This window comes from Leuciscus leuciscus (assembly GCF_965113295.1).
Source record: "Leuciscus leuciscus genome assembly, chromosome: 9".
Classification (NCBI taxonomy): domain Eukaryota; kingdom Metazoa; phylum Chordata; class Actinopteri; order Cypriniformes; family Leuciscidae; genus Leuciscus; species Leuciscus leuciscus.
Genome location: NC_138733.1, coordinates 32,976,746 through 33,002,186, shown reverse-complemented (window position 1 = coordinate 33,002,186; position 25,441 = coordinate 32,976,746). Strand labels below are relative to the sequence as shown.

The 25,441-nt window shown below is 40.9% G+C and overlaps 2 protein-coding genes across 13 annotated transcripts; both read right to left on the bottom strand.

The window, feature by feature from the left end:
• Positions 1 to 1,170: 1,170 nt before the first annotated feature.
• On the bottom strand, positions 1,171 to 22,653 carry LOC309506915 (E3 ubiquitin-protein ligase RNF14-like). 7 transcript variants are annotated; one of them, XM_082180942.1, is made up of 7 exons: positions 22,302 to 22,653; positions 6,019 to 7,138; positions 5,482 to 5,612; positions 4,803 to 5,306; positions 4,455 to 4,677; positions 1,737 to 1,909; positions 1,171 to 1,417 (listed from the first exon to the last, which is right to left on the bottom strand). In XM_082180942.1, exons 2-7 carry the CDS (start codon positions 6,167 to 6,169, stop codon positions 1,271 to 1,273), a joined length of 1,329 nt encoding a protein of 442 aa, XP_082037068.1. In that variant the 5' UTR covers positions 6,170 to 7,138; positions 22,302 to 22,653; the 3' UTR covers positions 1,171 to 1,270. The 7 variants fall into 7 exon arrangements, with proteins under 7 accessions (XP_082037068.1, XP_082037070.1, XP_082037073.1 ...); XM_082180944.1 differs by lacking the exon at positions 22,302 to 22,653 and adding an exon at positions 9,409 to 9,460 and having other exon boundaries at positions 6,019 to 6,179; XM_082180947.1 differs by lacking the exon at positions 22,302 to 22,653 and adding an exon at positions 9,409 to 9,431 and having other exon boundaries at positions 6,019 to 6,176.
• On the bottom strand, positions 10,979 to 25,384 carry LOC309506916 (E3 ubiquitin-protein ligase RNF14-like). 6 transcript variants are annotated; one of them, XM_082180949.1, is made up of 8 exons: positions 25,156 to 25,336; positions 22,681 to 22,807; positions 16,619 to 16,779; positions 16,109 to 16,239; positions 15,421 to 15,924; positions 15,073 to 15,295; positions 14,513 to 14,637; positions 10,981 to 12,788 (listed from the first exon to the last, which is right to left on the bottom strand). In XM_082180949.1, exons 3-8 carry the CDS (start codon positions 16,767 to 16,769, stop codon positions 12,654 to 12,656), a joined length of 1,269 nt encoding a protein of 422 aa, XP_082037075.1. In that variant the 5' UTR covers positions 16,770 to 16,779; positions 22,681 to 22,807; positions 25,156 to 25,336; the 3' UTR covers positions 10,981 to 12,653. The 6 variants fall into 6 exon arrangements, with proteins under 6 accessions (XP_082037077.1, XP_082037076.1, XP_082037075.1 ...); XM_082180951.1 differs by lacking the exon at positions 22,681 to 22,807 and having other exon boundaries at positions 10,979 to 12,784; XM_082180950.1 differs by lacking the exon at positions 22,681 to 22,807 and having other exon boundaries at positions 10,979 to 12,788; positions 14,561 to 14,637.
• Between the last annotated feature and the right edge of the window lie 57 nt (positions 25,385 to 25,441).

Sequence of the window (25,441 nt, the reverse complement as noted above, 5' to 3'; positions counted from 1 at the left end):
ATTAGTTGGCTTAGCAAATAGATATTTCCTTCAGTTATTTTCATGCCTAATTATGCCTGATAAAATTTATAGGAGCTTTTGTTACTTTCACTGTTCATATTATTTCTCTGTCATATTTTATCTTTAATTTAATAAAACAAGGGTGAATATTTAGAGCTGCTCCAGCAGGGCTCAACCAGTCAAGAGCAGTGAATGATTTTCTCTCTCTTTTGTTGTTAGTTTAATATTGAGGACAAAGACAGCCGGTTTATTAGGCTGCTGTCACTTTAAGAGCAGCACGCATCCAGCATAGACATATTCTTTTTAACTGTTTACGTTCACTTAAGACATAGCCAACTATGTTTCACAAGGACACTTGCCTATATGGGCATTTTGACATAATTTTGAATTTGTCCATTCAAGCACATGAAGACATGAAAGAGAACAAGATTCAATGGGATACACATGCTGTCTGAGGCAGCATTCTGGAATTACTGTACCGCCTTCCTGTAATAATATAGAGAACCACTCGTTATCCACCTTATTTTTCAGGTAAGCGCGGCAATGTCATTTGTACTTTTGAATGTGTCTGGCTTCCAGCGTCATTCGCTTCCAGTTATTTTAAGCTGTACAGAACAGCTCGTTATGCTGCTTGTTATTGCAACCTGGTATTCCCTACTTTATTATTTTAATGTAGCCTACTATTTTACAGTTTACTGAACTTTAATATATTCTCGTTATTTCCCTATAGCGGGTAATATCGAAAGTCTCGCACATTCACAGAAAACATCTTACTTCCGCAAGTATGCTGAGTGAATGATCATCAATCAAGATCATGCAACTCTCTTTACTGTCAGTTAACGTTAGTCAATCCACTCCGTGTTTCGCTTATCAGCTCGCGCACAGCAGCTATTTATGCATAAATATTTCATTTGTTTAACATTCTATTAATTCGATACATTAACTTCATAGACATCCTTCTCTGATATATCCATTCTGCTCTCTGTTTGCTCTATTGTCTGTGTGTGTGTTTTTTTTTTTTTTTTTTTTTGTCACAAGCAAATTTGGGCAGCATTTTAATGAGTATGAGTAGGCTACCCAATCACAGTATCGGACCCGATACCTCAGAGCAAAGGAAACACATTACATGTGGATCACATGTGGAACAGGGGAATCCCGAATTAACCAGGAAACATGTCTGTGAGAAACTACAAAATAAGACCTGAACACAAACAAAACACAAACTAAAAACATCTGCCATATTTTTTGGTTGACGTATAGGTAAACGCAACTATTCGTCGTTGTCTACCTGGTTGCACAGAGAGACAGAGTCTACGAAGTGGCTGTAGGGGTCCCTTCTGTCGAGAATTTCAAGGCAGATCCAGCAGAAATACTGACTACAAGAGGAGCAGGTCATCTTGTTACAGCCCATTATTTTCTATTAAAAAAAAAGGAAAAAAGGTGCACAAACATGAAGTTTTTGGAAAGTGTCAGATTACAATAACTGATGGATGTTTCTACATTTCAAGCAGTATTGTTTACTGTATTTTTAGAATCACTTTTAATGAATAACAAATTGTTGGAATTTAGGATCAAATCCGATCATGCACGTGTCAAGGCCCCAATAATTCTGCTTCTGTGTCTATTATTTTTCTCAGTCAACAAAAGAGATTTTTATAAGATTTTTCTAAGGAACACACCTTTAGGACCACAAAAGTGAAATGTCTGTTTGCAGTCATGAGCTAGTAGTTGCTGACCTGTATGTTAATGCGACAGGAAGGGCAGCTTTTAGAATTATCCTTCACCCAGTCTTCGCTTAACAAGTCTTCCGTTGCTCTTTGAATTTGCTGCATTTCATAACTCATTTCAAGTTGTTTCTTCTCCTCTTCTCTGGCAGCAAGGTACTTAGCCCTCAACCTGCGGCGCTCCTCTGTTAAAGAAATGTAGACCTATTATACTGAGCAAAGGAGAGTCTGAATGTCATATACATATATACCTGTACATATATAAACATGCTGTAAAAGAACATACCAATACTGTATGTATGTATGTATATATGTGTGTATATATATATATATATATATATATATATATATATACAAATAATTTTATAACAGTTAGGCCCAGCCTCTCAATATTAACTTTTTTTAACGTTTACTTTAAACAAAATACTACGTATATATCGAACTGTTCAATAAAAGCAAGATCACATTCATAATAATGATGTAAGAATGAATATCACAGATGCAACGAACAGATATTGTATAATGTTATAATATTTTATTCTAATGACAGTCCGCTAAAAACATTCTGTAAGAATGCTTGTGTTTTTGTGTATTGTGAAAAGCAAGTAATCCTTGCAAACCCCTTTAGTTGAACACTTTTCAGGTGGTGTTTTACAACACTAATGGCACCCAGGGCAGCATGAAAATGTCTGGATTTACTAAAGGCACGCAGTGAAATATTAGCAACGAATAGGCGTGGACACTGTTAGTTTTTGTAGCTGAATTTCAGACCCAAAATTTTTGGGAGGAGAGTATTTGAATAAATCACGCAAAGTGACTTACTTTGGTTTGCGATAGTCAATTTATTGGTATTTTCTATTTAAAGCCAAAAAAAAGCATGCCTTATCCCATTTTACACTTGACATGACTACTTTTGGTAGATTGCTTTGGTCTAAATGGAAATGAGCTGCTGCTTCTGTGTTCTTTGATTTGTGCATTGTCTGTAAATTACCTTTTTTTTAAGCAGTTTAATCAGAACTTTCCACTCCCATCCTGCTTTTATGGGATTGGGGTCTCACAGCAATTTGCCCTGTTTAGTATATCTGGTCCTAAACCTATGCAGAGCCTCTCCACAACCTTAACCAAGGCACTTATAGACAGTGTTGGAGGTAACACATTAACGCAACTTACGCAATCGGATTACTTTTTTTTCAAGTAACTAGTAAAGTAACACGTTACTTTTAAAATGACATCAAATTATCTCAGTTCATTTTTCTAAATAAGTAGGTTCCTTTGTTTTCCCAAGTATTAACTGACTGCTCTCCTGTCCTCATGTTGAAAGAAATCATGAGTGAACATGACATTATTAAAGTTCTAGATATGTGAGCGTGCATTTACTCAATTGCAAAAAAATATGGAAAAATTAATAACTGTAATGCAAACTCAGAATATTACGCAAACCTGCAATAATTAAATGTTAGATAACACAAATAAATGTTTTATCCAATGTCTTTGCTGCTGACCTTCGATGATCCAATTCAACCATACTTATATACTAATACAAAAATTACTTTATATAAACATCACATTTGTGTTTAATTTTTTTGTTTTTATTGCTGAAGTAACAGTGTTGAAATTTCTTCTCCTGCATCCTTTTCTAGAATGAAAGCACAGCTGGAACGTTTGTTTGAACTGCGCCCTCTACTGTACAGGTGTGATTTTGCATTTCCTTCAGGCCCCGTCCACACTACTGCGTTTTAGTTTAGAAACGGAGAATTTAAAACGAATACGATCTCCGTCCACACCAGCGTTTTAGCTGCGTATTAGAATTGATCTCCGTCCGCATTAAAACGACTGAAAACGCGGATCACGTGACCATTCACCAACACTGGGCATGCGCGTGCCGGTGTAAACACAACTTCATTGATAAAATTATCCCACCATGCGCTGGTTCTTCCCGGGTTAACCCAAAACCGACGCTCCATGTACGGTCGGTACCGCCGCTGCACACAGGAATTGTCACAGATTGCTCGAATAATAGCTTGCCTCCGGCACATGTAGGCAGTTATAGCATTGTAAAATGCAGAATTTACTTGCACAACAGCTGCTAGCAAAGATATACGCCATGACTGATGACACCCAATCATAGAGCCGAGCGTGAGCCTCTACTACGTCATCGTTTCTAAAGTCCTCCGTTTTGACTCGTCCAGACTAAAACGCCCTCCGGAGATTCAAAACGAAAAACGGGTCGGCAGCGTTTCTAAACTTCTCCGTTTTGGGTCTCCGTTTTTGCCGTTTAGTGTGAACGGGAGGTGCAAACGTAGCAAAATGTCTTCGTTTTTAAACGAAAACGCAGTAGTGTGGACGGGGCCTCAGAACTTTTCCCTTTTGGTGTGAATGGACAATTTTTATTATTATTAAAAAAACGAACAAGCAAGCCCAGCCCATGAGAAAAGTAACGCAAAAGTATGTAACACATTACTTTCCATAAAAGTAACTAAGAAACACATTTATTTACTGTTTTGATAATGCATTTCACATCTGTTTTAGCTAGTTGCCTAATCTAGCTTTATGATAATCCTGCCGTTGTATACTATGAATATTGTTGGCTCTGTGACAATTTCCTTCATCTATTGTTGCTTTGGATAAAAGCATCTACTAAATGCACAAATGTGAGTCGCTATTCAAATAAAATTGATTGACCTAACTCTACTTGTGTTTATGAACATTGCCTCTCCACTGTGATCTTACCTTCTATGCAGAGAGAGAGGGGATGATATGCTCGCTTGCAGAGGGTGCAGAAGACGAATCGGCAAGAGGGGCAGATGCCCATGTTGGCGTCAGGCTCGATCATCACAGCCATACAGCAACTCATGCGTGGACAATAAACAATATCTGCCATTCGGTCCAGACTCGACTGCAGAAGGAGGCGGTCATAGCGGGCGAATTCATCTTCACCCACCAGAAGTTTCACCTTCAATATAATAGCAGTACAGTGGCGTTAGTTCCTCTTAAACTACTGTTCAAACAGCTAAAGTGCTTAATAGTCAAAACCTATTCATAGCTCATACTCAGGCACAAACACACAAGAAAAAGTACCTGTGCAGGAGAGGCCAAGGACATACACTCGGGCTCAGGACAGGTGAGGCACTGGACTTTGCCATCTTTTATCTGGATCTGAAAGTATTCCTTCACACATGTCTTGCAAAAAACATGCTGACACTCTTTGAAGAGCAAAGAGTTGGAACCCAGATTCTCAGAGAAGCAGATTCCACAGGAAAAAACCTTGCTATCAAACTCCTTCTGTTTCTGAGCTTCATTAAAATCCAGCAGCTGGGTTAGTATATCTGTGTGAGGGTCAACTTCTTGGACTGCTCGTGGGTCCAACTCTTGCACTTTGCTCTTTTCTACAGCAGTGTTTTCTGCTTGGTTCTGACCAGATTCACAGTGATGCTGCCCACCAATGGTTTGGACCTCGAGGGGAGACTGGATGTTCAGAAATTCCAGAGTTTCTTCCTTTAGAAACTGGATCCAGGTAAAAAGAACCACATTGCCCCTGTTCTCTTCCCAAAGTTCATCCAGTCTCTTGCAAAGTGCAGTGATCTTTTAGACATTAAATAACTTATTAATTGAGCAGAGATTATCTTAATGATTATGCCATTATCATTATGCCAATATCATGCCCAAAACTAAAATACCAAATAATTCTATAAATAAAAATACAAAACAATTTAATGTTATCATCTAATTGCACAAGATCAGTGCTAAAAATACAAACCTGAACTCTTGAAAGCCATTTGGAGCTTAAAGTAAAGACTGGAGCCGATGATGAAGGGTAGTCTGTAGGTAGTTCAAAACTCAGAACCAAGGGGGGTAGAAAGGATATTCCAAACTCTACACATGCCTCTCCTATGAAAAATATGCACAAAACATCAGCTTATAAAGACTTTACTTAATACATTTTTTTTTTTTTTTTTACTTTTTATCTCACACCGTGGACTTTTTTCTCACAATTGCATTTTTAAAAAGTCAGAATTGTGAGATATAAACTCGCAGGTGCAAGAAAAAAATCTTACCACTTTTAAGTTTTGGTACAGTTTTAATGCAAAGATGAAAAAATGTGACTTAACTGTGTGTTTGAAAAAAAAGGCATAATTGTTGAGTACGAGAACTGCTGTTTTTTGCCTTGGTATCATGTTTTATTATCATCATGGTTTAGTAGTCTAATAGTTCACAATACAATATTTTTCCAAATCACATCCGTTTTTACTTATTTATTTATTTATTTGTAAGCAAATCTTACATAAAATCTTACCCTTGACTAGCAGTCTGAAGTTAGGAGGAAGCTCAAGGCACAGTTGGATCTTGCCCCTCTGTCTTGATTCTGTCCTGTGAAACTCCTCTTCGTCATATATGCTCTCTAGCGCCAGCAGTTCATCTGTTTGTGCTTCCTGGTCGGCTGACATTTGAACACTCCTGAGATAAAAACAAGTATTGTGAAACTTCTCCAATGGATTTTTAGACTGCTAACTGCCGAACTGATGCATGACAGCGCAAGAACAGGGACTGCATGTAGAATATTAAATAGTTTTAAAGTCCACATAAAACAATATTCACATTTAACTTCTGTAAAGTGATGTATTCACAAGTAAAACAGGATATTCAGTGAGAAAACAAAGCTGGACTTTATTTTATCTATGATTGGAAATGCATGAAAAGTGGTGTCTGACCGCCCCTAATAGACTCTGGCCTAATAGACACCTCACAAGGAAAAACAGTCAACTTTATAACGGTTACTTTTCTTAAATAAGACATCCTTGATGACTAATGCAGCCTTCAAATGTGACCTCCGAAGGACGGAGCCTCTGAAATGAGACGCAACTTAAGTTATACTATCTGTATGCCTTATCACTAGGTGGCGATAGTGAAGCTTAAAAAGCGAGTAAAGTGAAGTAGAAGACGATCAGTACTATAGTGACAACATCAGCAGCTGTGTCCGAAAGCTGATAAATGCCATAGACAGCAAGCTTCTCCTCCTGTCCATACAGTAATTTCTCTACTGTGCGACAGAGAGTCGCGTGGTTATGACGCAATCGTTAGCCTATTTTTACAAAAACTGCTTCTACGGGGCCATAACGTAAGATACAAGGTAATGGAGCCTTTTATACATTTTCGTGTTTCTTTAGAAATAAATAATGGACAAATTGAGTCTTTAAACGCCTCAGATGTAAAGTTATTCGCTGTCAAAGTGACGCCAAAATGAATGGGAGTCAATGGAATGCTAACAGCAGGTGATGGTCTACTAATCAATGGCGGCCTCCGGGGAAGCTTCAGTTTCCGGCTGAAAGATTACCCCCTTGATTAATGCTGCCTTCGGAGGTGCCATTTCAAGGTAGGAAGGCATCAAGGCACGTCCGAATCCAATGTTAGTTTCACTTGCTGTCTCCTGAGATACCTTCATGTGATCAAGTTTTGAAGACCGCATAGATGTATCCTTCACTGCCTTTGATATCCCACAATCCTGTGCTTTCCATTCTGTGACAGTTGAGCTAAAAAATAAAGATGGTGTCTGAAAGTTGTGGTTGGTGGAAAATTGTACACAATTGCGGTTGGTGTGTAAATGTACATTTTTAACCAACTTTTTCACTTCTGATGTCATTTATAGCGAGAAATTTAATTAAATATTCACCTAGTTTTCACCAAAGGTCACTCTATTTTGATGTAGATCATTAAACCATTACGCTGCCTCTGAAATCAGTTTTGTGAGGTACCTTCATGCGCAAACGCTGCCTACAAAGTCATTGCCTTATAGAGCATCGATGCAACAAGTCAGCTACCTAAGTTTCCGCATCCAGCTGGTGTGTTCGACATCGGCTGCGTCTGGATGCAGGTGGGGAGGAGCTCAAAAAACGGAGACGTGAAGTTGGACACTTTCTGCTTCCAGTGACGCTTGCACTGTGTTTGATATTTACCGCAGCTGAGGTGAAATAAGTGCAACATTTGTCAAATACACAGACGTTCCAGATACGTTTCCATTTAATACTTTATGTACTGCTTAATACAGCGTCTGTTTGAATAAAATAAAGAAATAAAGAATAAAGTTCAACATAAGCCTAAATACGTTTTTTTATTAGTTTTATTTTGATAAACATGATACAATATAATATCGCGACTACATGAAAAGAGATTTTACTTGTTATAAAAATGCTGATTTGTGAGCATTAGTGGAACTGTGTGAGAATAAACACGAAACTCGTGATCGTGATCGTCATTCGCGCTGTGAATCCGGCCAGTCGTGGAACAGTTGTGTCGTCATCAGAGCTCGTGCAGCCGCTCTTGAGAAGCTGTGCAGAATGAACCAGTCGGCTGCTCTCGAATCACTCTCGCGGTACTTTGTCTCAAGTCAGAAAAAATGTCTAACCGGCATGCACTGCTTCAAGTCATGCAGCGCTGCATGAAGTCGAACAAGCCTAGCGATTCCAGAGGGAAAGGCTCTGATGTCATCCTGAATGGCAGTTTCATTGTAGGGGGCATAACATGAGATAGGGGGCATGGCTTACTTTGTAGTACCGTGGGACGCAGTCGGACATACTTGGAGAGATGGTGCATATATCGGTTGCAAAGGGAGTGCTTGTGAGCACCTAAAATGACAAATGGGACACCCAACAGTTTTGTGGACTTAACGGACACATGCACGCGGTGGACATTGCAAGACCAAAAGACCTCAAGTGCAGACAAAGTGTGCCATTTGGGACAGGGTCATTGTTCTGAGAATCAAAGTGGCTTTGTTTCCTCTCCTAAATTTTTCCTCAAGTCGTAGAAGAGCCTGAATCAGCATTAGCGCCAACCTCAGACTGAATTACGCAAGGACACTAGACCTCTGCCAATAGTGTTCTGCATGTGTTCAGTCATTTGAAGGTCAAATCAGATTACTAGCAGTTAATCAAAGTCATACATAGCTTACAATATGACCCAGAATCTGCCCCAACTAAATTTATGGTCAGGAGCTGCAGCCGTTACTGGTCAACACTTTGTATGTTAAAACAACTTATTGCATGAAAGTTTGTACCGTGCCGACGTTTTACCGCAGTGGGTAACATTTTCAGACGGTCCCTTAATATCATGCGCTTCCGCGTCCGTACATTAACCTGTATAATGCCGCTATAATAACATTTGGCTGTTAGTAATTTTTTATGGCCGTGCACAAATGTTGAATATCATTTAAAACTAAATGTAGTATTTAGATGGAAATCAATTCTGGTCAAAACATCCCCTACGAAAATGAACCATGGTTTTATTATAGTAAAAGTGTACCATGGTCTTTTGACAGATTGATTACCACTTGTACAGTCTGACTACAAATACAAATACCATGGATAAACTAACAAAAACATGGTTCATTTGTGGTTATCATGGTCTAACTATATTAACCATGTTTTTTTGTTGTTGTTGTTTTTTTTGCAGTATAGCACGATCAATTTTAGTAAGGGTTGTTTCTCAATACAATGCATACTGGTACTTACCTAAACGGTAGCACATTGTAAGGTGCAAACTCAACAACCAGACAAATTAAATGAAAGGTTACATGTAATTACGTCAACAACTACTTTAACGATCTACTGATTCAGTTCATTCTTTTTCTTTTTTTCTTTTGAATGATCGGCCAAAAAAAATTAAAAGCTTCTAAAGTGGTTAATATTCTTACTTCCTTCTTCTTCTTCTTCTTAGTTTAACCAGCTCTTCGTGTGTTCCGCCAGTACTGGGTGTGATTCCCAGTGGATGTCGTATAGTGACAGAAGCTGACAGAGTCTTTCTGCTTGGTCTTAAAGCCTTCGGATTACGCGAACGTCTACAATTATTTCTCTCTCACTGTCTGTGATTATGCATAATCATCCCAACAAATGATGTTAAGCTGAAGCTACTCTTATCATTTTTCTTCTTTTTTATTTCTCACTACACGTGTTAAAATATCTACTTTGTTTAAAATGAATGCTCATTGCTTTACTCAAAATAGGACTATAGCACTGTAAAAAAAAATTACATCCCCAAGTCAAACATTTCACGTGACCGATAACATCTACATTTTTCAATTAGTCTGACGTATTATTTCTCATTGAGCCAATGTTAACAGACTATTGCAACAAGAATTTAACTTGGGCCAATTGAAAAATTTAGATGTTATCGGTCACTTGAAATTTTTGATTTGGGAGGGTTAGACATTTTTTACAGTGAGTGATTTCATATTAATTTTCATTAAAATCTGCATTTTAAAATATGTGTGTCATTTCTAGTTCCATGGCTGACATATTGCATAATGCTGAAGAACTAAATTCTACGATCCTGTTGATGCTGTCAGTGGAAAATGCACAAAACGCACAAAATGAAATAATGACGATACAATTTTTGTTGCATTTCTCTCGATGCTCAGACTGACCACCACAAATTCAACAAGTTTTATTATAACAAAGCAAACAAATCCAATAGGAAAGTATGGCTTCACAACATCTTCCTAAGTGCAACATTTAAAAACTTACTAAAACAGCACATCATAATATTAACCAGAAAAAGAAAAATGACCTTCATTTCATTTTTACACAGAATTGTGTGCGTACCGAGGTTTCAAAAAGCTTTTTTTTTTTTTTTTTTTGCATTAGGCAAAATTATTCTTCATCGCTGATTGGTTATATCACAGCACCTTGAGATGTAGAAATATTGTGGATAGGCAACATGTATTTGCCTCTGATCTGTCAAAAGCTGATGAATAAATACAGGGGGAAATGTGAATGTTATTTTCTGGTTGATTAAAGTACGTGAATTGACAAAGTGAAATGGATAAAATGAATTAAAAGCTGGTAAAAATCCTCCACTTCAGTGTCCATTTCCTGATTTAATCTAGAGCAAAATAATAACTGTATTTTAAACAATATCTTAGCGAATTACACCGGCATCTTTAGCATACATTAAATGTGAAATTTACTGTGCATTTCAGATATATATTTAAGGTTTATAGAAATACAGTACTCTGCCCTGCACGCTTAATAAAACTACAGCTAGTTCAAAACGCAGCAGCTCGAGTTCTTACCAGAACCAGAAAGTATGACCATATTAGCCCAGTTCTGTCCAGCTCTTAAAGGGATACTCCACTTTAAAATGAAAATTCTGTCATCATACTCACCCTCATGTTGTTTCAAACCTGTATGAATTTATTTCTTCTGCTGAACAGAAAGGAAGATATTTAGAAGAATGTCAGTAACTAGACAGTTTCTGGTCTCATTGACTTCCATAGTAGTAGTGACTTCCAGTCTGGTTACTGATATTCTTCTAAATGTCTTCCTTTCTGTTCAGCAGAAGAAAGAAATTCATAAAGGATTGAAAAACAACATGAGGGTGAGTATATGATGACAGAATTTTCAATTTAAGTGGAGTATCCCTTTAACGCATTATAGTCCTTCACGTCTATTGCGATCTCAAAATTCCGGCCAGTTAATACCTAGAATATCAAAATCGACTGCTGGCGGTAGATCCTTTTCCTATTTAGCACCAAAACTTTGGAACAGTCTTCCTAACATTGTCAGGGAAGCAGACACACTCTGTCAGTTCAAAGCTAGATTAAAGACACATCTCTTTGACCTAGCATTCACATAATACATTATAGACTTCTATAATCCAATGTTAGGCTGCATAGATTAGGTCAGCCGGAACTGGGAACACTTCCCATAAATCTTGATGTAGCCTACTCGTTACATCATAAGAAGAATGGCATCTACGATAATTTTAGTGTCTTTGTTTATCCCGAGGTTTTCCCGCAGCCTGCCGGATCCAGGCCGTATCCAGATCTGATGAAGGACCTTCGCCTGGACCCGATGACAACGCAGTGCCTAAGTGCCTAGTCTCTCCCTATGGAGGATCCCTTTACCACTCTACAGATAAAGCGTTGTCGGGAAAATTCGTTTCGCGTTCCTACCCCCGAAGTTACCAAATAAAATACAATTCTGTATCAAAATTTATAAGGGAAGACCAGTACTTTGTTTAGGCTTGGTTTGTAGGGAATTACAAACCTGCGCACATATATTCAAACGCACAGAACTACAGAACCAATTCTTAATGTGCATGTGAACGCCATCAGCGTTTATCAAAGGTTCGCGTTTAAAGTCTGTGTAGAGAGAATGGTGTCGTGTTAGCAGCCCCTAATTTAATAACAAATGATCTTTGCGACGGAAGCGAATCAATCAAAACTAACTTTAGCTGGAAAATAACTTTATTAAAGAACCGCTATAAAGCCAAAACAATCTCTGTTACCTTAAATTATCCGTTTATTTCTGTAAAGCTGCTTTGAAACAATCTACATTGTTAAAAGCGCTATATAAATGAAGATGACTTGACTTGACTCTGTTTAGAGCAGGAAGATTATAGTGCACTATGGAGGATTTCTTGCATAATTTTTTGCAAAAAAATTTATTATTGACCCAGTAGCCTACCTAAAAAACAGTGTTCAACACCACTTTATTCCTTTAATGAGTCAATATGATAACCTGTATAAGAGGATTAAGATGTTGATAGAGATCCCATTATTTCGTAGCACCTTTATGTTTGTCAAGATAAAATGCAGACAGTTCTAAAAACACTCCGTATGTGCACATGATTTGGGGATAAGTGTGGATAATAAATGGATGGATAATTCTAATCTTGGATACTGTTAAGGGTGAATAGTATGTGACTATGATGTTTCGGTGTGGTTGCATGCAAACATTAATTTCAGTTGGACTAAAGCAATAATTTATCTTTTTTAAAGTTACGGTTTTTACTTGTCTACAGTTTCCAGTCTTTGGTTCTACAGTAAAACAGCCCTCTAGAGGTGAAATAAAACCAGTCACGTAATCGACATGAATTTTGTGACGCATGCCTTATTATTTGTATGTGAAGAAAAAACACTTTATGTCAGCATTTAACTTAAAAGTTATTGCACGGATTGGTGTCCCCTCTGAAGTGGCTGTAGGGGTCCTTTCTGTTGAGAACTGCAAGGCAGATCCAGCAGAAATACTGTTGACAGGAAATGCAGGTCATCTTGTTGCAGCCCAGGTCTTTCTAAAAAAAAAAAAGAAGATGAATAAGAAACTACTCATTTCCAGAAAAATTGGGACATTTTGTAAAATGCAGTAAAATCAGTAATCTGTGATTTGTTAATTCTCCTGAAGCTTTATTTAACTCACAAAATAATTTTTTTAACATTTCCAAAGTTGTCACTGACCAACTTAATTGTAATTGTAAATATAAACAAATTTTGATGGCTGCAACACATTTAAACAGTTGGGACAGAGGCGAAAAGTGAAAAAGCTGATAGAATATCCAACAGTCCACAATTAACAGGGGAATTAGTAATAGGTGATGGTGTTGTGATTAAGTGTAAATGAGCATTCACCAAAGGCTCTTTGCCATGTGCAAAAATCACATTTCTCAATGCAACATTGCAAAGAATTTAGGTATTTCAGCATCTATACAGTACATATATATTGTGAAAAGATTCAGGGAATCCAAATCTCAGTCTGTGTTGGGCAAGGCAGGAAACCTCCGTTGAATCTGCGTGACCTTTGAGCCCTCAGACGGCATTGCATGAGAAACCGTCATGCAACTGTGTTAATATACCCACATGAGCTCAGGAGTCAGTCTGCAGCCCCATCAAGAAATGCAACTCAAATCTCTGTTACTCAAGGAGAAAGCTATACATCTGTTCAATGCTGAGATGCCGCTGAGTTCTCTGGGACCGAGCTCATAGATGGTCAAAAAGAGGAAAGATGAATCAGATGAATCCACTTTCCTCAGCGACAGGTGCAAAAGCAAACATCTGTCAAGGTATGGGGGTGCATCAGTGCAAACAGTATGTGTGAAGGTACCATTGACGTAGAGGCGTATATTGGGATTGTACAGAGGCATATACTGCCATCAAGATGACATCTTTCCAGAGAAGCCCATGTTTATTAGGGAAAGACAATCCCAGGCCTCATTCTGCACATGCTACTGAGTGGCTTTGTAGACACTCAACAACTGCAGTCCAGATCTGTCTCTTATTGAAAATGTATGGCCCATCATGAAAAGGAGAATCAGACAATGACGAGCACGGACTGTTGAGCAGATGTCTTGTATTAGGAGAGATTAGGGAAAAAAGTCCACTTGCAAAACTGCAACAATTAATTTCCTCAATTCCCAAATGATTAAAAAAGTGTCATTAAAAGGAAAGGGGTAAACATGCCTCTGTCCTAACTCAAAATCAAATTGTTTAAATGAAGAGTTCAGATGCAATCTGAAATTTTCTTGTAGAATGATCATTTTGATCAAGCTCGTATGTTTAAGTTCAGTAATTTCACATGAATGACAATTAAAAGGTCATTTTCATTGCCAATTAAGTGAAATTACTGAACTTAAATATACAAGCTTGATAAAAATGATCATTCTAGAAGAAAATTTTAGATGGCACTTAGAGGCTTTTGCATCTGAACTCTTCAAATTTACTAAATAAAATAAATTTAGTCAGTGAAAATTTTCTTTGTACTTTTGTCAGTTAAATATAGGTCAAAGAGAATTAGTGAATAAATGTATCCAGATTTGTCAGGCACTTTTAATAACTAACACATCCATGGAATTTACGATCAAATCTGATCATACATGAGTCTTATAAATCATGCCCCAATAATGCTGCTCCTGGGTCTTTAAAAAAAAAAAAGTTTTATCTGTCAGCAAAAAGAGAAAACCTTTTACCTTTAAACCACAAAAGTGAAATGTCTGTTTGCAGTCATGAGCTAGTAGTTGCTGACCTGTATGTCAATGCGACAGGAAGGGCAGCTTTTAGAGTTATCCCTCACCCAGTCTTCGCTTAGTGCAGCATCATCCTTTACTCTTTGAACTCGCTGCTTTTCTTGTTGGTCCTTTTCCATTTGTACTTGGAAAATAAGATTGTCTTGTTATAGCATTAGCAAATATAAAACCCTGTGTATTGTAAAAAGCAATTAATACCTGCAAACCGATCAGATGACCACAAAAATCACTGTTCAAATGGGGTCTTACAAAAGACAGTAGGGAACCTGGGGGTAGTGTTCAATGACCAACTGAGCTTTACCACTCGCATTTCAACAGCTTAGGTTTACACACACACACATACACATACACTTCTTCTTTTTCACATCTCACCTCTGTTTTAGCTAATCTAGCTTTCTAATAAAAACCTGCCATTGTATACTATGAAAAGTGTTTGCTTTAATTGCTTCCTTTGTTGTAAGTATCTGCTAAATGCATGAATGTAAATCGCTATACAAATGAAATTGACTTGCCCTAATTGTACTGGTGTGTATTAAAGGACACTCCACTGGGATCTTACATTCTTTGCAGAGAGAGAGGGCATGATATGTTCGCTTGCAGAGGGTGCAGAAGACGAATCGGCAAGAGGGGCAGATGCCCATGTTGGCGTCAGGCTCGATCCTCACAGCCATACAGCAACTCATGCGTGGACAATAAACAATATCTGCCATTCGGTTCAGACTCGACTGCAGGAGGAGGCGGTCATAGCGGGCAAATTCATCTTTACCCACCAGAAGTTTCACCTACAGTATAATAGCAGTACAGTGGCGTTAGTTCCTCTTAAACTACTGTTCAAACAGCTAAAGTGCTTAATAGTCAAAACCTATTCATAGCTCATACTCAGGCACAAACACGCAAGAAAAAGTACCTGTGCAGGAGAGGCCAAGGACATACACTCGGGCTCAGGACAGGTGAGGCTCTGGACTTTGCCATCTCTTATCTGGATCTGAAAGTATTCCTTCACACATGCCTTGCAGTAAACATGCTGACACTCTTTAAAGAGCAAAGAGTTGGAACCCAGATTCTCAGAGAAGCAGATTCCACAGGAGAAAACCTTGCTATCAAACTCCTTCTGTTTCTGAGCTTCATTAAAATCCAGCAGCAGGGTTAGTATATCTGTGTGATGGTCAACTTCTTGGACTGCTCGTGGGTCCAACTCTTGCACTTTGCTCTTTTCTACAGCAGTGTCTTCTGCTTGGTTCTGACCAGATTCACAGTGAGGCTGCCCACCAATGGTTTGGACCTCGAGGGGAGACTGGATGCTCAGAAATTCCAGAGTTTCTTCCTTTAGAAACTGGATCCAGGTAAAAAGAACCACATTGCCCCTGTTCTCTTCCCAAAGTTCATCCAGTCTCTTGCAAAGTGCAGTGATCTTTTAGACATTAAGTAACTTATTAATTAAGCAGAGATTATCTTAATGGTCATGCCATTATCATTATGCCAATATCATGCCCAAAAAACAAACAAACAAATAATAATTCTACAAATAAAAATACAAAACTATTTAATGTTATCATCTAATTACACAAGCTCAGATCAATGCTAAAAATACAAACCTGAACTCTTGAAAGCCATTTGGAGCTTAAAGTAAAGACTGGAGCCGATGATGAAGGGTAGTCTGTAGGTAGTTCAAAACTCAGAACCAAGGGGGGTAGAAAGGATATTCCAAACTCTACGCATGCCTCTCCTATGAAAAATATGCACAAAATATCAGCTTATAAATGTATTTATTTTTTACTTTTTATCTCACACCGTGGACTTTTTTCTCGCAATTGCGTTTTTAAAAAGTCAGAATTGTGAGATATAAAATCTTGCCACTTTTAAGTTTTGGTACAGTTTGAATGCAAAGACGAAAAACTGTGACTTAAATGTGTGTTTAAAAAAAAAAAAAAGCATAATTGTTGAGTACGAGAACTGCTGTTTAAACGTTTTTTTTTATGCCTTGGTATCATGTTTATTATCATGGTTTAGTAGTCTATGATAGTTCAAAATACAATATTTTTCAAAATCACAGTACGTTTTTACTTATTTATTTATTTGTAGGCAAATCTTGCATAAAATCTTACCCTTGACTATCAGTCTGAAGTTAGGAGGAAGCTCAGGGCACAGATTGATCTTGCCCCTCTGTCTTGATTCTGTCCTGTGAAACTCCTCTTCGTCATATATGCTCTCTAGCGCCAGCAGTTCATCTGTTTGTGCTTCCTGGTCGGCTGACATTTGAACACTCCTGAGATAAAAACAAGTATTGTGAAACTTCTCCAATGGATTTTTAGACTGCTAACTGCCGAACTGATGCATGACAGCGCAAGAACAGGGACCGCATGTAGAATATTAAATAGTTTTAAAGTCCACATAAAGCAGTATTCACATTTAACTTCTGTAAAGTGATGTATTCACAAGTAAAACAGGATATTCAATGAGAAAACAAAGCTGGACTTTATTTTATCCATGATTGGAAATGCATGAAAAGTGGTCTCTGACCGCCCCTAATAGACTCTGGCCTAATAGACACCTCACAAGGAAAAACAGTCAACTTTATAACGGTTACTTTTCTTAAATAAGACATCCTTGATGACTAATGCACCCTTCAAATGTGACCTCCGGAGGACAGAGCCTCTGAAATGAGACGCAACTGAAGTTATACTATCTGTATGCCTTATCACTAGGTGGCGATAGTGAAGCTTAAAAAGCGAGTAAAGTGAAGTAGAAGACAAGCTACAGTATACTATAGTGACAACATCAGCAGCTGTGTCCGAAAGCTGATAACTGCTGCCTTTGGAGGCTGCATTTCAAGGTCGGAAGGCATCAAGGCACGTCCGAATCCAATGTTAGTTTCCTGAGATACCGTCTCGGTTACTAACGTAACCTCGGTTCCCTGAGATGAGGGAACGAGTGTTGCGTAAGCCTTAGCTTACGCTACGGGAAAGCCCCTTTTCTCGAGAAGATTGAAGCCAAAATTATCCTATAATTTTCATAATTTAAAACGCACTTGCTGCAGCAAGCAGACCTAAGCGAGACGGCTTAGCGTGCTTATTGGCTGCTCTGCGGCAACTGCTGCAACCTATGGAGAGGCAGCTGTGACGCACGAACCAATGAGGGCACTTCGCGCCCTTCATGCGTCACGGTCCTCCAAAATGGGCGTGGCTATAGCTATATAACCCGCGCCGACCATAGTTGCCTTAGTTTTATCGACTGAAGCGATACCGTATCGGAGCACAAGCACGGCAAGGTTACGCAACACTTGTTCCCTCATCTCAGGGAACCGAGGTTACGTTAGTAACCGAGACGTTCCCTTTCGAGAGTACTCTCGTGTTGCATAAGCCTTGTTTGGCTCTGTTTGGTGGCAGCCAAACCTTTAGTGCGGCCACCAAAGGATACAAAGAGCTGTTCTGATTGTCTGAAACCAGCAGAACGCTCCACATAAATTCTAAGAGCCCTAACAGGGCAGAGAACATTTGCATCCCTCTCGTCATCAGATATAGGGAGAGCAGACAGGGAAATAACTTGCGCTCTGAATGGAGTGGCAAGTATCTTAGGAACATAACCGTGTCTTGGTTTGAGGATGACCTTACAATCATTAGGCCCAAACTCAAGACAGGTAGCGTTCACGGAGAGCGCGTGCAGGTCACCTACACGCTTGACTGAGGCGAGAGCCATCAGGAAGATGGTTTTGAGTGAGAGATATTTCAAATCTACGTTCTGCATTGGTTCAAATGGGTCATCTTTCATGGCCTCTAGGACCGTGGAAAGGTCCCAGATGGGGACCGAGGGGGTTCGAGGGGGGTTTAACTTCCTAGCCCCCCTGAGGAAGCAGACGACTAGGTCGTTTCTCCCCAGTGATTGACCAGACGCTGGCATTAGAAAAGCCGCTATGGCCGACACATATACTCAGTGGCGGTTCTACATTGAATTACACCCTGGGCGAGACCCCCTTCGAGCCCCCCCCCCCCCCCCCCATAAGAAATTTTTCTTACCCCATTGGCAGATAATGTTTTGCTTGTTTTAAGCAAAAACTACATTTTTATTTATTTCCCCAGAAAACAAGACTTAATATCTTATGTCATTTTACTACTTTAGTAAAATAACGTTATGCATCTTTATTTAAGAAATGTTTGATATTTGGACTGGAAACAAGACAAAAATACTAAGTAAGAAAAGCATTTTTTTGCAGTGTAATAACTGAACTTGTAACAGTTTTGTTGCAAAGCACAATATTATGGTGAAATTAGATCTCGTGTTTGAGTTAAAACCGAATTATTGTTAAGCATAGCAAGAATCATAGCAAAAAGGCTAACAAATAAGAGTTATACCCACCAATTAATATTGCCCCTTCATACATGACATGGATACCGTAATCATAAAGAGAAAACATAGTTGCATACCTTTATCTTTCGCTCGTTTCTAAATTGGGCACCTGATGGCTTTGACCTTTCTTGTCCATCTCTTATTTGGCACTCGACATCGACAATCAACAGATTTCCCCTGATCCCCCATACCAACTGTCACTCACGACGACGAGTCACGACCAGAAGTCAAGACTAAACCAATTCACCTTGGTGGTGGTGACCAAGTAATCGTTTTGTATTACCTATTTTTATTAGCCATTCAGACAATTCAGAAAAACAAAAATGTGCAGGAAATATAGAGGCCTGTATTTATAATAGTATGAATGAAATGTGCGTTATTTGGAAGAAAGTCGAGGTGTGACTGACTTAGATAACTATATGGATCCCCCCCTTGTCCGTTCCATTTTTGAGAGACCCAGAGATGAACTGTCATCCGCGCCCGCGCCTCCGCGCCCCCTCCCCTTTCCCCTTCTCAAACAAACAGCTTCTGTGCACGGCCTCTTCTCAGCAAGCAGGGGCGCAAATTTGCCAATTCCCCACACAGTGAAATGATAGATGATAGAAAACCGCTTCGCGGCGCCGTTTTTTTTTTTCTATTTTTTTTTTCTGCTCGTGCCGGCGGCGGCGCCCCCCCAAAAATGCCACCCCAGGTGATTGCCCGGTTCGCCCGTGCCAAAAACCGCTACTGCATATACTTTGAGCGTGGAGGGGGATCTACCCGCATCCAAGAGCTCTTGGAGGAAGGAGAGTACCTCCGATACTCCACAGCATTGTGGTTCTATGTTCCGTGCTGAGCACCAGCTAGAGAGCACTGACCATTTCAAGGCGTAAAGCCGCCTGGTAGAGGGCGCTCTAGCCTCTGTAATAGTGTTTAACACTCCTTCTGGGAGGTTAACAGGCACCCATTGAGGGCCCATACATGTAGGGACCACAGCTCGGGGGGGGGGGATGCCAGAGCGTTATCAGCTGCATCAGCTCCGGGAACCATACTTGGTTCCTCCAAAGCGGAGCTACTAGGAGCACAGCACAGTTGCTCTCCCTGATTCGTTTGATAACCTGTGGTAACAACGAGATCGGTGGGAACGCATAGAGCGGACGGCTGGGCCAGTCGTGGGCCAGCGCGTCCCTGCTCTTTGTGAAGTAAATTGGGCAATGAGCGTTGTCTTCTGGGGCGAAGAGGTCGACCTCTGCCCTGCCAAAAATGCTCCATACCAACTGAACCACCTGGGGGTGAAGGGACCATTCCCCTGGGGGAACGTTGCCCCTGGATAACATGTCTGGACCCAGGTTCAGAGTGCCTGGTACGTGCACCGCTCTCAGTGAGCGCAGATTGTGTTGAGCCCACACAAGAAGGCGTTTGGCCCTGGTGTACAGGCTCCGGGATCTGATGCCGCCTTGGCGGTTTATGTAGGACACCACCGCCATGTTGTCTGATCGGACTAAGACGTGGTGACCCCTCAAGTATGGGAGAAAAAACTCCAGAGCTAACTCGACCGCTCTCATCTCTAGACAGTTTATGTGTAGGCATTTCTCCGGGCCTGACCAGAGGCCGGAAGCTGGCCTGCCCTCGTACAGGGCACCCCAACCGAGGTTGGAAGCATCTGTCGAGACTGCTTTTAGCTTTGAGACCGTCCCCATGTCGACGCCTGACTGGTACCAGTCGGCTGACTTCCAAGGTTCCAGGGCTTCGATACAGCCCTGGGTTACCCTGAGACGAAAGTGACCCGATGTCCATGCACGAGACGGGACTAGGGGCTTTAGCCAGTACTGGAGGGGGCGCATTTGTAGCAGACCCAGCTGAAGTACTGCTGAAGCCGATGCCATGCGGCCCAGAATCCTCTGAAACATTTTGAGAGGAGTGACGTCGCCAACTTTGAATGACGCCGCTAATAGCTGGATGGAGAGTGACGTAAGCCTTTGACAGACGGGCCGAACAGACCGGATGGCGAGATCGGTGAATCCAGGAAGGAAGCTCTGTCCGCGTCCTTCATGTCTGTTAGCGTCAGCCACAGATGGTGCTCCAAGACGGTGAGTACCGCCATATTTCTGCCGATAGCCTGAGCGGTAGTTTTGGTCGCTCGCAGGGCTTGGTCAGTTGCGCTTCGCAGGTCTCTAAACGCCTCTGGGTTCGGGCCAACCTCGTCCATAGTGTGGAGAAGGTTGGCCCGAAAAACTTGAAGCACCGCCATCGTGTGGAGTGCTGATGCAGCTTGACCAGCGGCGGCTTAGGGGGCTTATTTGGTTAACTCATCAAGGAGTTCCGGGAGAAACGGAGCGGGCCTTTGCTGAGGGGCCTGATGGCGCCCCTGCAAAAACCACTCGTCGAGCCTGTTGCGCGCTGGTTCGGCGGGAGGAGACCACTCGAGGCCGAGGTCTTCCACGGCCTTGGTGAGTAGGCGGATAAGCTCCGCATCGACGCTGGCTCTTACCCTGCTGGAACTAGCCTGGGTTGAGGGGGTGAGGTCCGGAATGGGGCCCGACCAATCCTCACTTCCCGAGGCGGCGAGAGAACAGCTGTCCTCTTCAGCCTCATCATCGTCTGGTCCACCGAAGGTGATGGGAGCGATCGCGGAAACAGCCGGGCGCTGGACATCAGTGAAGGAGACAGGTGAGGGCGATTCGGTGGGCGAGGCACACGGGGATCCTACCGGCGTGAGTTTGCCCGTTGCAGAAGCTTCCGGTGCTCTCTGAGAACGGCGCTTTTTACGGCGCGACCCACGAGAGAGAGGCGAAAGTGTGTCCTCGCCGAAGACGGCTAATCGAGCCCGCAGGGTCGATAAGTCCATCACATCGCACTCCGAGCAGCCGCCTTTAGAGAGAGCGATGTCAGCGTGGTCCTTCCCCAGGCAGGAGACGCAAAGGATGTGGCGGTCTCCGGCCATGAGGGGTGCTCGGCACGAGCCGCAGTTGAGGCGGGGCATTTGGAACAACGGCCGCTTAATTTGCTCTTTTAGAAAAACGTGAGTGAACGCAGCGGCGACACACACGGGGCTTTAAAGGATATATGCACGCCGGATGGCGCAGCGGGAGACGGCGGCTGAAGGCGGCGTAGGGAGGTGTCCGAAGCCGGCTTCTTCAGTCCTGCAGTGCAGTGGCTCGTCCCGCTGAAGTGCTGTTTTCGACGGCGCAAGGCTTCTTCCAGAGTCAGCGAAGAGGATCATTCGCTGAAAGGAGATGAAATCAAGGTAACTATGGTCGGCGCGGGTTATATAGCTATAGCCACGCCCATTTTCTCCATAGGTTGCAGCAGTTGCCGTCTCGCTTAGGTTTGCTTGCTGCAGCAAGTGCGTTTTAAATTATGAAAATTATAGGATAATTTTGGCTTCAATCTTCTCGAGAAAAGGGGCTTTCCCGTAGCGTAAGCTAAGGCTTACGCAACTCGAGAGTACTCTCGAAAGGGAACTTCATCTGATCAAGTTTTGAAGACCGAATAGATGTATCCTTCACTGCCTTTGATATCCCACAATCCTGTGCTTTCCATTCTGTGACAGTTGAGCTAAAAAATAAAGATGTCTGAAAGTTGCGGTTGGTGGACAATTTGTGTGTAAATGTACATTTTTAACCAACGTTTTCACTTCTGATGTCATTTATAGCGAGAAATTACTATTGTAGTAATTAGTAATAAAATATTCACCTAGTTTTCACCAAAGGACACTCTATTTTGATGTAGATCATTAAACCATTACGCTGCCTCTGATATCAGTTTTGTGAGGTACCTTCATGCGCAAACGCTGCCTACAAAGTCATTGCCTTATAGAGCATCGATGCAACAAGTCAGCTACCTAAGTTTCCGCAGCCAGCTGGTGTGTTCGACATCGGCTGGATGCTGGTGGGGAGGAGCTCAAAAAATGGAGATGTGAAGTCGGACACTTTCTGCTTCCAGTGCACTGTGTTTGATATTTACCACAGCTGAAGTGAAATAAGTGCAACATTTGTCAAATACACAGACGTTCCAGATACGTTTCCATTTAATACTTTATTATGTACTGCTTAATACAGCGTCTGTTTGTGAAACAGAATAAAAGTTCAAATATAAAAGAATAAAGTTCAACATTAGCCTATACTATTTAAATACGTTTTTTTATCAGTTTTATTTTGATAAACATGATACAATATAATATCGCGACTACATGAAAAGAGATTTTACTTGCTGATTTAAAATGCTGATTTGTGAGCATTAGTGGAACTGAAGGTGTGAGAATAAACATGAAACACGTGATCGTGATCGTCATTCGCGCTGTGAATGTGGCCAATCGTGGAACAGTTGTGTCGTCATCAGAGCTCGTGCAGCCGCTCTTGAGAAGCTGTGCAGAATGAACCAGTCGGCTGCTCTCGAATCGCTCTCGCAGTACTTTGTCTCAAGTCAGAAAAAATTTCTAACCGGCATGCACTGCTTCAAGTCAGCTGCAGATCGGTCTATGCAGCGCTGCATGAAGTCGAACAAGCCTAGCAATTCCAGAGGGAAGGGCTCTGATGTCATCCTGAATGTCAGTTTCATTGTAGGGGGCATAACATGAGATAGGGGGCATGGTTTGCCTACCATGGGGCGCAGTCGGACATACTTGGAGAGATGGTGCATATCAGTTGCAAAGGGGGCGCTAGTGAGCACCTAAAAGGACAAATGGGACACCCAACAGTTTTGTGGACTTAAAGGGATAGTTCACCCAAAAATGAAAATTCTGTCATCATTTACTTACCCTCAAGTTGTTTCAAACGTGTATGAATTTCTTTTTTCTGCTGAACACAAAAGAAGATATTTTGAAAAATGTCTGTAACCAAACAGTTGATGGACCCCATTGACTTCCATAGTATTTATTTTTTTCCTACTATGGAAGTCATTGGGGTCCATCAACTGTTTGGTTACCGAAATTTTTTTAAAATATCTTCTTGTGTTCAGCAGAAAAAAGAAATTCATACACGTTTGAAACAACTTTAACGGACACGTGCACAGACATTGCAAGACCAAAAGACCTCAAGTACAGACGAAGTGTGTCATTTGGGACAGGGTCATTGTTCTGAGAATCAAAGTGGCTTTGTTTCCTCTCCTAAATTTTTCCACAAGTCGTAGAAGAGCCTGAATCAGCATTAGCGCCAACCTCAAGCTGAATTACGCAAGAACACTAGACCTCTGCCAATAGTGTTCTGCATGTGTTCAGTCATTTGAAGGTAAAATTAGATTACTAGCAGTTAAACAAAGTCATACATAGCTTACAATATGACCCAGAATCTGCCCCAACTAAATTTATGGTCAGGAGCTGCAGCCGCTACTGGTTAACACTCTGTATGTTAAAGCAGCACTCAGTAGCTTCGGGACTTCTTCGCTGTATTCTCGCTTTTTGCTCGCAGGTTTCTCTCTAGAGCTCCCCCCACAGCTTCGGAATAGATATTTGACAACACTGTTGTAAAAACTCGTTGTTGATTCTCAGACACCAGAGGCTATAGATCAACGACATCAAAGCAGATGGGACGTTCTTTAAAACGTCTTCTTCATTCGGGTTCGAACAGCGCGAGGGAGCGCAATAATGACAGCATTTTAGCAGATTTCTTTTGGCCGTAAAGCAATTGTTTACATCGCGAGACCTGATATCACGCGAGACTTCCTGACGAGGCGGCCGGCGGCCCGCCGGCTCAAAGTTGCAAGTGCGTATTTTCCGCTCACGGGCACCAGGGGGGTGCGAAACGACCACCATTCAACCCGAAATAAGTAATATAACCATTCCAATGACTCCGAAGCTGTTCAGTTAAGGTAAAAAAAGTTACTTAGTTCACCTTTAAAACAACTTATTGCATGAAAGTTTGTACCGTGCCGACGTTTTACCGCAGTGGGAACAATTTTCAGACGGTCCCTTAATATCATGCGCTTCCGCGTCAGTACATTAACCTGTATAATGCATGCCGCTATAATAACATTTGGCTGTTAGTAATTTTTTATGCCCGTGCACAAATGTTGAATATCATTTAAAACTAAATGTAGTATTTAGATGGAAATCAATTCTGGTCAAAACATCCCCTACGAAAATGAACCATGGTTTTATTATAGTAAAAGTGTACCATGGTCTTTTGACAGATTGATTACCACTTGTACAGTTTGACTACACATACAAATACCATGGATAAACTAACAAAAACATGGTTAATTTGTGGTTATCATGGTCTATATTAACCATGTTTTTTTTTGTTTTTGTTTTTTGAGTATAGCATGATACATTTTAGTGCCCTAAGGGTAGTTGCTCAATACAATGCATACTGGTACTTACCTAAACGGTATCACATTGTAAGGTGCAAACTCAACTATATAACTAGACAAATTAAATTAAAGGGTTAACACGTCTAATTACGTCAATAACTAGCCTACTTTAACGCTGGACTGATTCAGTTCACTCTTTTTATTTTGAATGATCGGCCAAGAAACTTAAAAGCTTCTAAAGTGGTTAATATTCTTACTTCCTTCTTCTTCTTCTTCTTCTTAGTTTAACCAGCTCTTCGTGTGTTCCGCCACTACTGGGTGTGATTCCCAGTGGATGTCGTATAGTGGCAGAAGCT